Source organism: Sparus aurata, chromosome 22 (genome assembly GCF_900880675.1).
Source record: "Sparus aurata chromosome 22, fSpaAur1.1, whole genome shotgun sequence".
Taxonomy (NCBI): domain Eukaryota; kingdom Metazoa; phylum Chordata; class Actinopteri; order Spariformes; family Sparidae; genus Sparus; species Sparus aurata.
Window position 1 is genome coordinate 5,083,469 of NC_044208.1, and position 16,792 is coordinate 5,100,260.

The 16,792-nt window shown below is 43.7% G+C and overlaps 2 protein-coding genes across 2 annotated transcripts; both read right to left on the minus strand.

Moving 5' to 3' along the window:
• Positions 1–9,530: 9,530 nt before the first annotated feature.
• Positions 9,531–13,038, minus strand: LOC115573793 (uncharacterized). Its single transcript, XM_030404763.1, has 3 exons — positions 12,158–13,038; positions 11,936–12,071; positions 9,531–11,531 (listed from the first exon to the last, which is right to left on the minus strand). The coding sequence occupies exons 1-3, from the start codon at positions 13,007–13,009 to the stop codon at positions 10,468–10,470; spliced, it is 2,052 nt and encodes a 683-aa protein (XP_030260623.1). The 5' UTR covers positions 13,010–13,038; the 3' UTR covers positions 9,531–10,467.
• Positions 13,039–13,100: 62 nt separating this feature from the next.
• On the minus strand, positions 13,101–15,514 carry LOC115573794 (uncharacterized). The gene is made up of 6 exons (XM_030404764.1): positions 15,257–15,514; positions 15,068–15,163; positions 14,830–14,898; positions 14,678–14,737; positions 13,463–14,564; positions 13,101–13,190 (listed from the first exon to the last, which is right to left on the minus strand). Exons 5-6 carry the CDS (start codon positions 14,458–14,460, stop codon positions 13,181–13,183), a joined length of 1,008 nt encoding a protein of 335 aa, XP_030260624.1. The 5' UTR covers positions 14,461–14,564; positions 14,678–14,737; positions 14,830–14,898; positions 15,068–15,163; positions 15,257–15,514; the 3' UTR covers positions 13,101–13,180.
• Positions 15,515–16,792: the final 1,278 nt, after the last annotated feature.

Sequence of the window (16,792 nt, forward strand, 5' to 3'; positions counted from 1 at the left end):
CTGGGGACCTCTGGTAATTTGTTGTAATTGCGGAGGTCGTCTGTGATCTTAATCCCGTGCGAATTTGCCATTTCCGTAATTTGTAAGTAAAGTAAAGTAAACATTCCACCGCAAATTACCTACCACATTTCGCCAAACACAGAGGTCATGTGATAATTTTAGTCCCGTGCGAATCGGCATCTCTGTGATTTGGGGTCATTTTTATTTATTTTTTTAAGGTTTTTTGTGTTTCCCGCGCCTTTTTTCTGCCTTTTTCCCAGTAGAGAATTATGGAGGCTGTGTTGACAATTATAAATGAAAGATTTGACAGCATTTTGGGTGCAAATTCAGGAGGCTTATCTAGGTACACAGCATGGATACCCATTTGCAGAAAGAGCAAGCTCAAATCCATGAGAAGAGCGAAAGCTCGAAAGGTGATTAGATGGATTACATGCATGGCAGCATGCGGTAAGGAACATTTTTCTATCTTTCAACAGGCTCACCAGTTATCATTATATTAAAAATATAATTATTATATTAAAAATATAATAATACATTTTTTTTTTGTGCAACAATTGCTCTTGTTGTCCAGGAAGCGAATGTTACACATAGGTTACGCAGAGCCTTGACATCATATCCGGGGGATAATGTCAATGCTTATCCTGTGCGAATGCGCTGCACAAAACACAGACGTAGTAGGGTAATTTATAAATCACATGAGGTCCCCAGGTAATACTAGTCCTGTGCGAATAGGGCTTTAGTGTAGTTATTTTCTAATGTGTGCCTGCAAGCACACATATACCCCAAATTATTGAGTTTGAATATTGATCTTTTAATGTGAAAATCAATCCCTGAACACAGACATTTTGGATCGGAAATATACATATAACTGACTCAATTTGCACACCACTACCATCAAGTCATTGCCAGAGGAGTTTGGTAAGATGACAAGAGGTAAGTGTTACTGTTGTGGTAAGACATCTATATTCTTGTTAAGTCAAAAGGTTTTTAAACGTTTCAAAAATCTAAAAAGTCACCATAAGTCTTCAAAGCTGAGTGCAGTGGAGTTTTATTTGCCGGTATTCAAAGCACTTAACCATACATGGACAAAGTCCATGAACAATTGATCTGAAGTTCTAAGCATTGAGTGTCCAACAAACTGGTAGTGTCTTCCCATGGACTCATGGTCTCATACAATCCCTACTCTTCCTCACCTCTGCTGACACAGGTATTTTTGCACCTGCTGAGACAAAACAGCCCCCAGCCCCCTGCATACGCAGCATGCAGACACAGCACGCGGCCCATGAGGTGTTGGAAGGTGGCCGAGGCCCCGAACAACCCAAACGGAAGTGTTATGAATTGGTACAAACCATACAGAGTGGAGAAGGCCATCTTGTCCTTTGACTCTTGTAACAAGGGAATCTGCCAGTAGCCCTTGGTCAAACCCAGTGTCGTGAAAAAGCGAGTCATGCCCAACCGATACAGGAGCTTGTCGACCCGTGGCATCGGGAAGGCATCAAATTGTCAAACATCATTCACCTTGCGATAGTCCACTCAGAACCAGATAGTTCCATCCTTCTCGGCCACAAGAACCATGGGGCTACACCAGGCACTGTTGGATTCTCCCCATCTCCAACATGGCCGCCAATTCCTCCTGGATCACTTTTCTTTTGTGTTCTGGTAATTGATAGGGCCGTGAATGCACCACCACACCCAGGCGCGTCTCGATATGGTGCTGTATGAGGTCTGTGTGTCCTGGCAGGGGGAGAACACATTAGCTTAACACTGCTGCAACTTGGCAACATCTGCTCCCTGGGACGGTGTGAGATGGTCACCACAGAGGAGCCAGGCAGAATTGGAGGACTTTGGCACCTCAGGCCCCAGCTCATCTCTCTCTGTCACCATTGTCACCACGGCAACAGGCTCCGCCTCACTCAAGGCTTTGAGTAGGTTGATGTGGTAAATCTGTGTTGCCCCTCCCTTGTCAGAATACACAACGTCATAGTCGACGCTCATGGATTATGGGAGTCCATGGCGGCTGGTGACTGAAAAAATTGGGGAGGACAGGAGGAAAACCAGTCCACGGTGCCATGTTATTTTATACAAGTCAACTACTTATCCCTACTTTCTTATATTAAATGAAAAATAAGCAATAAAACAATGACTTACAAAACTTCTTTAAAAAACATAATAATATACAAGACAAAAAAAAAACCCAATGTATACCCCTTCCAGGATTCGATCCCCAGGTACCTGTGTGGCAGGCAACTGCTCTACCCACTGTGCTAACAGTGCAGTGAATGTAAATGTTTCACAACAGCACAAAACATCACACTCATCACTCATCACAATCGCCCAAAACAACTGTGTTGTGTGTCCCGGTCGTGCCGCTAACGTCATGTCCTCCAGCAGGACGAATGAAACGAAAACTATGAATTATCTTTCTGACTGCTTCTCTCTGATTTCTCCGAACAGTTTTTTTTCTTTCAGCAATTTGCTTATATTTCCTTTGAAACCGATTCCAATATTGCTGAAAACTCCATATTTCTTGTCCGAGCATGGCTGGCAGTGAAAGCTGTAAAATACATAGAAGTATTTTTTGTTTACGGTTGTATAAATGTGAGAATGAAGTTTGGGAACTGTTATTGGACCAACCTGCTGTCAATCTTGTATTCTGGTTGCTGATTGGTAAGGGAGGACGTCCTCCCTTAGTGCATCATTTTACGTGTCTTAGCCAATCATAGATCAGCATGAAAAAATCCTAAATGCATTGAGTGAATGGAAGGAGATCCCTCCCACGGAGGACAGAAGCCCTCCGTCCTCCTCTAGCCCCCACCTTCCTGCTCCCTGCTCCTCTCACAGACTGCTCTGTCTCCTCCGTCTGCAGCTGTCACGGTTGAACTATTTTAAGTGGATTTTCTTCCAAAGAAGAAACTTTTTTTTATGATATAATATATATGATATTTTATAAATGATACTGAGATTTGGTAATGATTTATTTCAACCAGTTACTTTCTTAGAAAAAAAAAATTGATCTTCCTCTTGCCTCTCAAAAATAGAGGAGGACCAACCTCCTCTGCCTCTATGGACGAGCCTCCTCTGATGGGAGTAATACAAGCACTTTATCTCCTGGTGCAAACTATCTTAATCTCGTTCCTCTGCTGTACAGGCGCTGTTGACTCCTGGGCCTTAAGGAAACTCTCCAGTGATAGCTGCCCTAGTGTGTGGAGTTCTGCTATAAGGTCCAGGATGTACTGGACTTCAGTTTTACTTGGGTTTGGCCCTTCCTCCCAGCTTTCCTTAACCAGTCCAGAGATGTAAACCTTTTCGTTTGACTTTTTGTGGTGTGTACGCCTATTGAGGCAGAAAACCCTGAGGTATGTTTTATACATTCGATATAATTAAGATTATATCTGGTGCCCTAATTAGAATACTTCTTAAGTAACGCTTAGGCTCACTGATGGCCCATCTTGATACTTTCCACTCAGTCTGTGTGTGTCTCTCTTTCATGGAGAAGTCACCCCAGCTGTTTCTTTTTAAGTATAACTATATTTGCTCTGATTGGCTATACATTTCTCATTTACACAGTCTATATTCAAAAGATTGCACTCAGTGCATTTACTGTACACAATCTAATGCTACAATGCCAGCATAAGGTAGTTAACAGCTAATTAAACCAATTTACAAAGGTGTTTACATTCAGTGAAAACAAACCTCATAGAAAAGCCATGAAGCACACTGAGACATTTGGAAAGGGGGGATTTATCATTCATCATTAGCCTTTTAGTCTTAATTTTCACTATTTACACAATATTTCCAAGGCAAATGGCTGATTGAATAATGGTCTTCCTCTTCCTGGGTAAAACAGAATAATATAAGTCAGTGTTACTTAGATTGCCTTAGACCCCTCCCATTGTGGCCTTGTCATTCCTAATACAGCATCTCCTCACTTCCTCCTCTACAGCTTTGATAACTACTACAGCCACTAGAGGTCACTGCCTCACTATCAATGTCAACATGGGTCGTAATTACCTGCTAGATTTTTTAACATAAGTGGTGTTTTGTCTGAGGACAGGCTCTATTTACACCCTCCACTGCTTTAGCTGCAATGTTTTCACTCAGATAGATTTAGCACTGTTGTAAAAAGAGAATACTGAACAGTGCTCTGTTGAGGCTTTCAATGTAAATTTAAAAACAAACAGTGTAAAGCCCCAATAGTTTCCCTGGAGGCTGCAACAAAACAAACACCACATTGATGATTTCTATTCTAAGTGCCTTTGGGGCGAGGCATTTTGTTCTTTGAGGAGCATGAATGTTCTTAATTAATTGAGTGGCAATGAGCCAGCTAATTTTGGAAACTGACATTTAAGTTTTGATAATTCTGGGACACCAGCGGAACTTTTGGCATAAAGACGGCATAGAGGTAGAGAGAAGGGCAGTGAGTACCCAACATCATTAAGATCAGTTTAGCTTCGGCTGAATGGATTAAACTATTCACCCTCTTGGATCCTAAATGTGTAATGCTTTGGCAGGAAACCCAAGATGAGCCTAGAATTATGATCCACATCCGCCTCTCTTTATCCCATGAGGTGCGCATCTTAAGGCCCCCACACACCGCCCAGACATCCAACTGTCTTATCCGACCACTCGCCGACCACTCCGTTGCCTCTTGTCTGATCCGTTAGGCAGAAAAGCGGCGTTGAACACACCGCTTCAACGTGCTGCCTACTCCACAGTAATGTGTACGTTCTGCACTTGCGCGAGATGCAATAAGCGGGTGGCGCTTGTGTTGTGAGTTGTAAACGAGAGGCTTATGCAAGCAACTCTCTTTACTTTCGATCAAAACGTAACTTAACTATTTCATACAAAGACAGCTGCATACTAAACATGCAGCGAGGCATTACCAAACGAACACAGATTAATTCGTCCTGAATGGACATAACAACTACTCTCGAGCCAATACCGCAAAACATGAAAACAGGGAATGACGGAACGAAGTGCATAGAAAAACAAAGCGCACACAGTATTCCGCCCCTCCCACACACCGCGGTGATTTGCTAGCATAACGCCTATCAGAACGGCCATTCAGCTGGCACACAACCAATCAGAGAATCCAATGGCTCATGCTCAATCGGAGCCGACAACGTCCGCGCGGCCCCGAAAGCTTCCGACAGAGCTGAACACACCAAACATATTTGTTCCTGACCTCGTCTGAGTCTCTCCAAACGTTTCAGACGTCCAACAGTTGGGCCAGTGTGTTCCTGCCTTTAGGTGACCTATTAGTTTTACAACTACACAGCACAACTTGTGGTACTCCCCTTACAGCTGTAACTAAGGGCGTTTTCACACCTGCCTTGTTTAGTTCGGTTGAATCGAACCCTGGAGCATTTACCCTCTTGGTGCAGTTCATTTGTGAAGGTGTGAACACATCAATCGCGCTTGGGTGCGGACCAAAATGATTTGTAGTCATTTTATTCTTGTCCCCTCCCTCATCCCTTTTAGAGATTTACTTAGTATTAATACCCCCCACTCCCCTTGCATAACTGATTTTTAATTTCATGATGTCATTTCTTATTCTTCCATTTCTTTGTAGATGTCATAAGTGTCACGATTAGGACTTTTTGTGGGGCTGTTTCGTGTGCTTATATGCTTTTCTGTTCTCAGGGTGCTCTGCAAAGGCTGGGCGTGGCCTTCCTGCTGGCTGGGGCTTCTCACTCTCACACACCTGCAGCACATCTGATCATCAGTGCCGGTTCAACTACTCTCTATACTTGCGGCCCAATTGTTTTGTCTCCTTGCTGTGGTACATGGGCTATCAGTTAGTGCTACTATCTAAGATTCTCATTTCTTGTGTTTGCAATTCCGCTAGCTTTGTCTCTCCTCGACCTCTTCAGGAAACTAATGTAAAATACATTTCTTTCTCATCTTCCTGTCTTAGTGTCCACTTTTGGGTCCTATAAACAAGCCAGTATATACTGTAACTTTTCTGTATATGTTCTTTTTGCATTTGTTTTTTGTTATTTATGGACTTTGTTTTGTAATGTTTAGTTCTTTTCATACTTTCTCACTATGATTTATATTTACAGTATAAGTTCTGTGTTTTCACATTACAGACAAAAAAAAAAACAACTATTTTTTTTTCGTGACTTATCCCACAATCTTTCGTCACATCAGTTTTATTAAGAAGCAATAGCAAAAAAAAACCTGCTATTTCAGCTCATTGAGAGCTCATGCTCATCAGGTGTCCTTATTTACAGACATTGCCTGCCTGTGCTGTTGACTATCCTGGTTATGGCAGGACTCCTCCAGGTGTTGTTCCTCTGTTGGGCCCTCCTGTTGATCTGGTATGGAAGCAGAGTGGAGGATAGTGATGTAGAGGTTGCCCATACTTCTGATAAGATCAGCCCCTCTAACCTGTGTCTTGACATCTCTGTCCCCTTCCTGTGGTCCAGTAAACCTCACCTGGTTGCAAGGTTGACTCAAACCTAAACTCTTATCTCCCATTGGCTGAGGCGTACCTGAATGCACCTGCTCCACTCCACTTTCTGTTGCTTTTATATTGCTACGTGTTGCAGCAAGAGGTGCTGCTGCAACACGCAACACACCTGCCACTGGCAACAATTGTTGTCGAAGTGTATCACTGTCATTTTCTACTCACAATAACAAATCTTAAAGGTACTTGTGCAACGTTTTCCACTTATATGCTAGTAGACAACTTAGACAAAAGTTTTGATTTATAAAACATATTTTCCAAGTGCTTCCTATCACATGACATCATCTGCTTCCTGCTACTTCTGGCTGAAGACGTGGTTGATGCAAATCCTCCTGGAAAGAGGCAATTTGCATACATTTCTTATGATTTTCCCCCCAAACATATGTATAATTATTTAATCATTCAAGTCTCTAGAGTAACCTTCCCCCAAAAAATTGTACCTGGGTTGAATATTTTTTTGTTCATGGGTTTATTTCTGTGAGTGGCAACAAAAGTTGCCAGTGGGCACATAGCTTGTCGTTAACTAAAGGAAAACACTGTCTGCAGGATTGCTCATAATTAACTTATTTCAAATTGTAGAATGATGTACAACGGCTCATTTTAGTCCTCTTAGAATACTCTTCATAGCTAAATAAATTCACAGGTATTCAAGGCCTGTGTTCAAACCTTTTGTTGTTATGGGGGGGGGCAGTCACCACCCCCTCGTGATCCAATTGTTGAAAAACGCGCGCTAAAGTGCCCTCTTGGGAGCAAAAACGAGGACTAAAGTGACCTCTTGGGAGCCAAAACGCGTGCTAAAGTGCCCTCTTGCTTGGCAAAACACACTAAACTGCCCCCTTGGCTGGTTAAAACATGATGAACTGCCCCCTTGGGTGGCAAAAATGCGCGCTAAGGTACCCTCTTGGAAGCCCTCTTCAGTGGCAAGAACGTTCTGTATTTTCACCCCTGCCCTTCGAAAAGTCTGTGCACGCCACTGCTGAGATGTATATCTGATAAAAAGGTTATTTATGAATAAAGAAACCAGTTCAAATTGTTTGTTGTTTTGAATTTTATACAGGGGGAACCAAGGGTTGAACCATGATCATTAGCTACCTTCCTGGGATGATGATATCCAGTGGTATCCATGTACACTTTTACATTTTTTTTTTTTGTTTTACACCCCCCCACCCCCCCTCCATCTTTTTGTTATTTATTATGCCTATATTATTATTTTGTTATTACTATATTATTATTATTATTATTTCTATATTATTATTAGGTGACATTTGACCTAGTGACAAGCTGTGTGACTACTGGCAACAATTGTTGCATAAAAATGCAAAATGCCAATTTTCCATTTTGTACAAAGCACAAAATGGAAAAAAATAAATACATAACATGATTCAGAGGGACTCAACTGATCAAATGATATGCCTTACAACTCCGAAAATCTGGGCACAAATGGGTTAATATGTTCTACATGCCAAGGAAGGCATGATACGGGCACTAGCATCTCCACTCGAAGACTCAAAACTTTCATAGATTTTCCTTCTGCTATTACTCTGGAATTTACAGTACTGAAGTCTTCAAGCTCTTTTATCGCTTTTGAATGTGTCGTCCCGCAAACCTTGCCATTCAGTAAGGAGGTGCATGAACGCGTGCACCTGTGAAAAAAGGGCGCCAGCAAGTTTCCATGGTGTAGTGGTTAGATTTACCGGCAAGGGCTGAGGTGACAGTGACGCATTTTTGCTAATGTTCAGCTGATGTTATGCTCCCAATTGAGGTCCTGTTGGCCAGGAAGCGAAAGGACAGAACAGGAGGACAGCAGTAGAACTCACCATGGTCATTGGCCCGGAGCAAGTCGTTAGCGGCTTGGTGAGCTTGAGCTTTGTAGTTGGGGATCTGTCTGAAACCTGTCCATAAGGAGGCTGACTCGTTAGTGCGGAGCTGCTGTTGACGACTCTCAGAGTACAGTCGTTTACACCTCTCCAGCAGCAAAGATCCTCCACAGGAAGGCAACATACGGACACTAGCGTCTCCACTCAAAGACTCAAAACACTGGACAAAACACACGGAAAAACCCCCCAATGCTGCCACTGCGTCCTTAATATGTTCTACATGCTAAGGAAGGCAACACACGGGCACTAGCATCTTCACTAAAAGACTCAAAACTTTCATAGATTTTCCTTCTGCTATTGCTCTGGAATTTACAGTACTGAAGACTTCAAGTTCTTTTATCGCTTTTGAATGTGTCGTGCCGCAAACCGTGCCATTCAGTAAGGAGGTGCATGAACGCGTGCACCTGCGAAGAAAGGGCACCTGCAAGTTTCCGTAGTGTAGTGGTTATCACGTTCGCCTCACACGCGAAGGCCAGCCGCGGATAGGCGTAGAGGACCGATTCAACGAAGAAGGACCACCTTCACGGACCCGGGTTCGCATCCCGCCTCGTCCGAACAAAAACACTTATATTTGGTTCGGATTTGTTTTGCTACAGCGTGTGTGCACAACTAAAAACTATCACATCCGATCCATTCTAACATTTATTGAGATATTTGATCACAGATATTTGGATAAATCATGGTGAAACAATAAATCTTTAGGATGGTTATAATGCCACTTGATATTAAATGACAGATAATCATGCGACTTAAAAGAATGGTCCTTTTACATGCTGCTGCTGGTCAAGGTTGAATTAAACTTAACAACAACAAGAATAGGAATGATAATAGTAATGAATATTACTATTACAATGATTATTGGTGTTGTTATATCTATAATACAAAAAATATCATGGTAATTATTATTGATACCATTGTTAAAATAAACAATTAAGAAAGAAACAGCTGCCACCATTTAATTAGTTATGGAAGTAAGACTAATTTCCAAATACTAGTAATACTAGTTCTGAAGGATAACAACTGTTTATTTTAGAGATGTTTACACCTGAGCTCATGAATAGGCAAGCTTTATCACTTATTTTCTATCACTATTGCAGACACTAATATGTAAAGAAAGACAGAATTATGTTTTCAAGATATTTATTTAAAACAACTGATGAAAACAAATATTTTTACACATATCTTCAGATCTGCCAGGAAAAGTCCTCTTTATGATAACTGTTTCCTCCATGCTCCAGATAACCAGCCTCTGTGTACCTGCGACAAGAAGAAAGCCAAATGGTACCTAGATAAAGGAATAGGAGTTCTCTAGAGTGAAGATCGTTTTGCCGTGAGGTTGCTGTTTGAGCCGTCGGGACATCCCGACTCCCAACAGGACTATTATCTCACGGCGAAGGAGAATCTGTGTGTGGTCTGTGGCAAAGCTGATTCCTACATCAGGAAAAACATTGTGCCGCACGAGTACAGACGCATTTTCCCACTATGACCATGAAAATATGTTGACTGCATATACAGAGTATGACATTAAAAAAAACAAAACAGAATTCTTAATGAATTAAACAAACACAATCAAAACCAACAGTTTCAAACAGATATACAGTAAATGGTGTCTTTCTCCACACTGTCTCACTTACTCCTTTCTGCAGCCCACCTGTCCCTTCCAGCCTGGAAGAAGTGGGGTAAGGTCAAATCAATGGATGTTACCTGGATTGAACTCATGACTTTGGTACATTTTGCAGGCTGTTGTGTGAAGGCGTGTGAGGAGCATTTCTTCACATCTTCACTTATTTAAAAAAGTCTACAACTGTCACATCCATCCAGGTTCTATAAACACAGAGAATCTGACACATTTTTATCATTCCACTGCTTATTGATTACCGATTGATCAGTGACTGAAAAAAAGATGGAAAAGTATGATTCCCTTGGGACATCGGGACATTTTTTTTTAACGTAGAACAACATATTTAATAGATGTATTTAAAGCCTATGTTAACATTCAACCACCTCTTGGCTAACAATAACAGAATTCTTAATAATTAAACAAACACAATCAAAACCAACAGGCTCAAACAGATAAACAGAATATATACAGTAAATAGTGTCTTCCTCCACACTGTCTCACTTCCTCTTTTCTGCAGCCCATCTGTCCCTTTCAGCCTCAAAGAACTGGGACTGTTGAAAGTCTCCCCAAGTCATCTCCTTAACCATGCCCTGCTCCTTGTATAAGGAAAAGACTCTGGAGGGACAGTAGATGTACTTCCCTGGCACGCCGGGGAAGCAGGTATGAGTGTGAGGGCTGCCGAGACCCTGCTTTAGTGGCTGGTGGCAGAACCTGCAAAGACGACCAGTTGGCAGCTTTACTACAGACTTCCTCTTAGCCCTCTCCTCTGCCACCCTTTTCCACTCGGCACCCCTCTTTCTGGCAGCCTCTAGCTCCCGCTCAAAAAATGGAGTTGCAGCAAAATCCTCAAATGACATGCGACTGTTTGTGAGGCCTTCATGTGCATAGGTCTTGAAGACCTTTGTGGAGCAGTAGAAATATCTGACTGCTGATGTTTGAAAAAAAAAATGAACTGAAGAGCCATCAGCAAGATAACGTGACTTTGGCTGACCACAGGCTAAACACTTCCTGGTCACCTTCTGCTGCTGCTGCTGTTGTTGTTGCTGTTGTTGTTGTTTTTCCAGAATGTCTGTCACAATCCTCTCCACTGTGGCACGGCTCAGTGACACGTCCTGGGAGACTGCAACGGGAGGAGGGTTAACTGTTGCGGGAGGCAGGGTTGTGACAGGCACACTCACAGTTTGGCTGCCTGTGGTCAAACTCTGCCAAAGCTGCTGCGTCTCCACAACCTTCTCTGGGCTCGTATTGAGGGAGGAGCTGGTGTTTTTCAGTTTTGCCAGATGCTTCACATATCTGGAGATATGTTGGCAGGTGGTGGGATGCAGGAGGCTGTTGGGGTCAGTGCAAGCCCTGTGTACCATTGCAGCATAATCTGCATCGACCCTCTTCAGAAGACCTTTAGCTCCATTATGCTTAATCAAAAGTTCATCAATGGCAGCTGTCATCGGTGCCGTCCACCTGCTGTGGTCCAGGACTTGGACAAGGCCTCCTGCCTTGATGGGTCCAGTGCGGGTGGCCCGAGGAGAGGAGGCTACAGGCAGCGGTGCTACCCCTGGAAGGCCTAAAAAATAAAATAAATCAAGCATATGCTTATTATGATGTTTTTTGACACATTTCAGAAGACTTTTATTATACTGCAGTAATATGTTTGGCACAGTTCTGTCGAACACAGTGATCACTAAAAGTTTTACTTTTGCAGTTGCAACAACAATTCTGTGTGACATATGTGACGAGTTAAATAAAAAGAAAGAAAACATTAAAGGTTCAATTTGTTGAATTACTCGTGTTTTTCTTATAGGTAAATATAAGAAAAGACATTTTACATTCATTATTACTTACACTTATTATTGTTTATTGACAATATATTAATATAACCATCATGATATTAACTGCATCCTAACTGTCCATGCCTGTGTTTAACTGTTAGTTCTGTATGAGGGGTGGGATGTGGGTAATTTGAATGACCTGTGTCCATGAAAGACTGCGTCTCAGCTTTCATGGCGGCAGATGCTGGTGTCAAGGGTGGCTGGGACTGGGCTTCAGAGCACTCCTGGGAAGACAGGACCGGCACGGGATCCACCTGAGCAGTTCCACTGGTCTCCTAAAATATAGCATCAAATGTAGTGATTTAGTCACTCAGGCTGTTGGTCAGTCAGGAATCGACAAAAGGTGATTCATCTGTATTACCTGAGTGTCTGTGTCCACGACAGCAGCAGAGGAGTGGCAAACATCATCCTGGGAAGAGGACTGTGGCTGTGTCTCCTTGTCCCAGTTGAAAAGAACTGGACGGCAGCCTGGCTCCACATACTCCAGTCCAAATCTCTCCCCTGTGTCACTGTGTGAGATCTGCAGAGCTGGGTATTTGACCTTTCCTGTGACCTTTGAAGAGCATTTGTTTAGTTCAAAAATCAACAAGGGGTCAAACACAGCTGGCAGCTCCACATCAGGCTGCTTCAAGTCCACCAGTCTCCTAAAGTTCCAGCGGACCACTCCAGTCATGGCCTGGGACTGGAAAAGTTCGCAGGACACCCGGTTGCCTGTCACCCACTGGGCTTGATGAAAATGGAAGCCCTCCTGCTGAGAGGTGCCTCTCACAGGGATCCAGACAGGTACAGCTGCACCCTCGCCCTTGGTGTAATTGAGCTGCAAGGTGCCACCATACCTGTATAGGATTCCTTCACCCACCTCAGGGTCGCTCAGGCAGCCTCTCAAGATGTGGATGCGCTGAATCCTCCACACCTTCAACATGGACGCCTTAAAGAGGAGGACATCACTTGCATCCTTTGCCAGGTAGAAGTGATGGAGAACATCTTCTACTCTCTGCAGCAGTTCCCTGCTCTGTGGCACCTTTGTCCTGCAGTGTTCCCTGATGTGCTGCTTGGTGGGATTAGCAGGAGAGATCCCACAGAAGGTGTAAGCGTCCTTTAGATTCTGTAGGTCACTCTGGTCCACAATAACAAAAGCTGCAGAGAGGAACTGGCAGAAGGAGCTGAACAGAGGATGGTGTTCTGAGACGCACTCCCTGGTAAAGCGCCGCATGCAGTGGAACAAGTCTAATTTGACAGTTATGTCCTGATTAAACTTGCTCCTTGAGGCACAGGTGTTTTCCAGGTTTCCAGAAGTGGCCTGTGTAACAATGGCCTCTGTGGTCCTCCAGCAGTCCCACAGGAGGTGGTCCTGAGCCCCAGGATCCAGGACCTTGAAGGCAGCTCAGCAGTCCCTAAACATTATAAAGAAATGTCATTAGAGCTGTAACATTTCTGACATTTCTTGTACAAAATTAATAATAATAAATGATAATAATGTTCACAAAAAAACACAATTTGCTATAGTTTCACTGTCTATTAATACTGTTTGTTATTTATATGGACTCAGATTACAGAATGAAAATCTGCGCAAATAAAATAAGAAAGCTGACACAAAGACCATATAAAAACTATGTGATGTATAACAAATCTGGTACAGTTTAGATGTGGCGTTTGTTCTTTATACCTGTCCACCCACTGGTAGCCGGCCTTCTTCACTCCAGCTGCAGCGTAGCGCTGAGCAAGGCCCTCATACATAGGCTGGAGTGAGCGGTCGCACTCGGACTGCAGCATCACCCAGCTCAGGATCATCCAGTTCTCGTTCATGATAGCGTAGGAAGACATTGTGCCGGATGAAAGCACAACCTTCCTAGCTACTTTGCGGGTGTGATCTGACCTGAGTGCCTGTCCAAAGGTCCCCTGGAGCAGCAGGGTGAGGAACTCCTTCTGCCTCTGGTACTCATGGCCCAGGCAGTTGACGAGATAGTGTGAAGACACAGACACTCCACACCAGCCATCAGCATCCGAGTAGCTGCCAAACGGAGCAGGAGTGTCTGTCTGTCTGAGAAGCCCAGTGATGGTGCTCTGGCCATAAACCCCTGCCTCAGCATCCCTGATGTTCTGGACACTTAGCAGGTAGGCCAGATGAGCCCTCTCATACTTCAGATGTAGCACCTCTGTCAACTGCTTGGCCATGTCCTCTGGAGATTTGCCACTGCGCCTCAGCTCGTCCATCACGGATTTGCAGATGGCCTTTTTGTGCGTCAGGAAAGCTGGCACAATGTTGCTGAAGCGCTTTGGTAACTTCTCCAACCACTGGGGCTTGTCAGCATGCCAGTACCTCTTACATGCCTTGCACGTGAGACGTGAGGCCAATATGTAGTACTGACCGCCGGTGCCGATGATGACTCTGGGCCTCCCAACGCCTGAAGAAGCTACTTGAGGGGTGGGACAACCATGAAGGCAGGGCAGGATGTAGTTGTTTTTCATCCTCTCCATGAGCTTGTGCTCCGGCTTCCAAATGAAAAAAGGATGAAGCTGAAAGAACTTGACTGATGGCAGCTCTGTGATGGAGTCAATGAGCTCAGGCTGAGGTGGGTAACGCCACAGGGCCAGCATGTTCATGGGGTGACGTACTGGACGTGACCCTGGCCACAGACCCAATGCCTCCATTTCAGTCTTCATCCATAACTTCTGTTGGCGGGAGCAGTTCCACTGTGCAACATCCTGATCGTATGCTGGGACAGAAGCTGCAGGCTGCCTGCTGTGAGGCACTGGACATGGAAGAGCTGTTAAACACAAACACAATAAAATGTTACAGTACATACAGAGTAAGAGAAAAGGAAGGAGAGCTCTATATCAGTGACTGCTATGGTTTACACATTGTGACAGATATTCATACCTTCATCAAGGATGATGTTTCTATGTGCTTCCACAGGGGCAATAATCTGTGATGAGGAATCTAGGATGGTGAGATACAAACAGCAAAGTTAAGTGTTGGTGACATTTGCTTAAGATGTTCCTTCTCAGAGCATTTTATAAACAAACATTTACCTTCAGGAGGAGATGGAGCAGCTATGAGCCCAGGCTCTAAAGAATGGCGGGAGACTGGTTTTCTGTGCGCTATAAAAAATTGTTGCAACAGAATCAGACAAACTTACATTTCATTACTTAACACTTGAATACTATAAAATACATAGAAAATGTGATTTTTATCTGTCAAGACTAAACTGATATTTATGTGAGTTATACTGTGAAATATAAAAGCAGTGCTCATGTGAAAGTGTCATACCTTGTCCCAACACATTGGGCTCCTGATGTTCGACCCTGAGCTGTGGCGCGATGGCAAGCAGCTGAGGAGGGACTGGCAACGGGGCCTTCGCTGTGGCTGGGAGATTAAAAGAAGAAAATATAACGAAACATCGTACAATTAACATTATATTTACGACTGGTTCAAATCTAGAATTCGAAATATAACAACCTTTCACTGAAGAGACAGTATTGCCACGAAGCTCTGCAGGTCCAGAGACGGCAGTAGCTGTCGGCTTCTTGCTGTGTGCTGTAAAGACAATCTGTGTCACTTTCCTCACACTGAAGTTTGTTTATGCTTCACAATCTGTCTTTACCTGTTTTCTCTGGAGCTACTTGCTAGCAAGGACTGAATATTTTGATGAAATTGTGAATGAATATTTTTTGATATGGAAATACACAATGATTTTTTTCATTCTAAAAACAGGTAAAGCACAGAAACGACATCCATGCTTATGTCTTATACATATCAAAAAACACAATTCGACATTCAAAGATGTGGCTTGTTTTTTCACAAGCCAAATCCTTGAATGACAGCGAAATAGAAAGCATGCAAAAACCAAACTACTTACCGTCATCGTCGACATGTTAATTCCTTAGGGCAGCGCGAGAGCAAAAGAACACACACACATCAGAACAGGCCAGAACACGGCCAAAACAACAAACTAGTTGATGGCAGGTGAATTCTGGTGAAAACCGAATCCTCCATCCACACTGATGAAGAAACCTATAGATGGGGGCACAGCTGTGGCTCTGGGTACTGCTGCTGGTGGCCCTGAAAGCACATGTGATGTTATTGCAATTTTATCATGTACAGTGAGAGTTTTAAGAAGTGATTACAATTATTTGGACAGGTTTCTCTTATTAAACTAGAATCCACCTACTTAGATCAGTGTCAAATTTGGACGGGGATAAATTCAGCATCTCCCTCTCCAGCTCCTCGTCTTCCTCCATCACTGAGAGATTAAACAATAACCTTAATTATGCATCAGGTAAATGACATGTTCACATAAATCGGCATTTGCATATTTTTCCACTAACCTATAGTGAAGGATGGTGGCACGGAGACAGCTGATGTAGTTGAGGTTGCAGTTGGTGTTGCACAGGACTCAGCAGCCTGCTGCTTCCTGATGTACTGCTGCAGTTTGAACATCTTGCTGTTCGGGATGCACTTCACTCTGAGGATGAAATCCGCGTAACCATCAGCCTTGCTCTCCCAGATCTGCTTCCAGGTGTCCTTGGCCCTTTCTCCAAAGCCGACCACATTGTCGCCTTCTGAAGCCACAGGTGTTGCAGGCTTCCGGGAGAACAGGTAGTCCCTCAGGTCCACAACTTCCTGGAAACTCCTGGCGTAGTCCAGAAATGACAGCAGGCTGTCCTTACTGTGTCCCTGGGGGTTGAAGGTCCCGTCTCTCTCCTCCTCTTCTACCTTCCTAAACAGGAATCACCGCCCCTCTGAAAGACCTCAGTAAGGGCGTTCGTCCTCACTGTATCGTGACTCTGGGGCGGGGACCTGTCTTGAAGCAGAGGACTTTTTTTTATCTTCATGGCCTCATCTGAGGGGTCCTGCCGCAGGTGGCCCGATGGACCCTTCCTGAAGGACACCCTCATCCTACCTGGGAAGAAGTTAATTGACCTCTTCATATTTCCTGTGCACAACCAAACACAATGGTTATTATACAGTAACAATTGTAATCTCACTGTTATA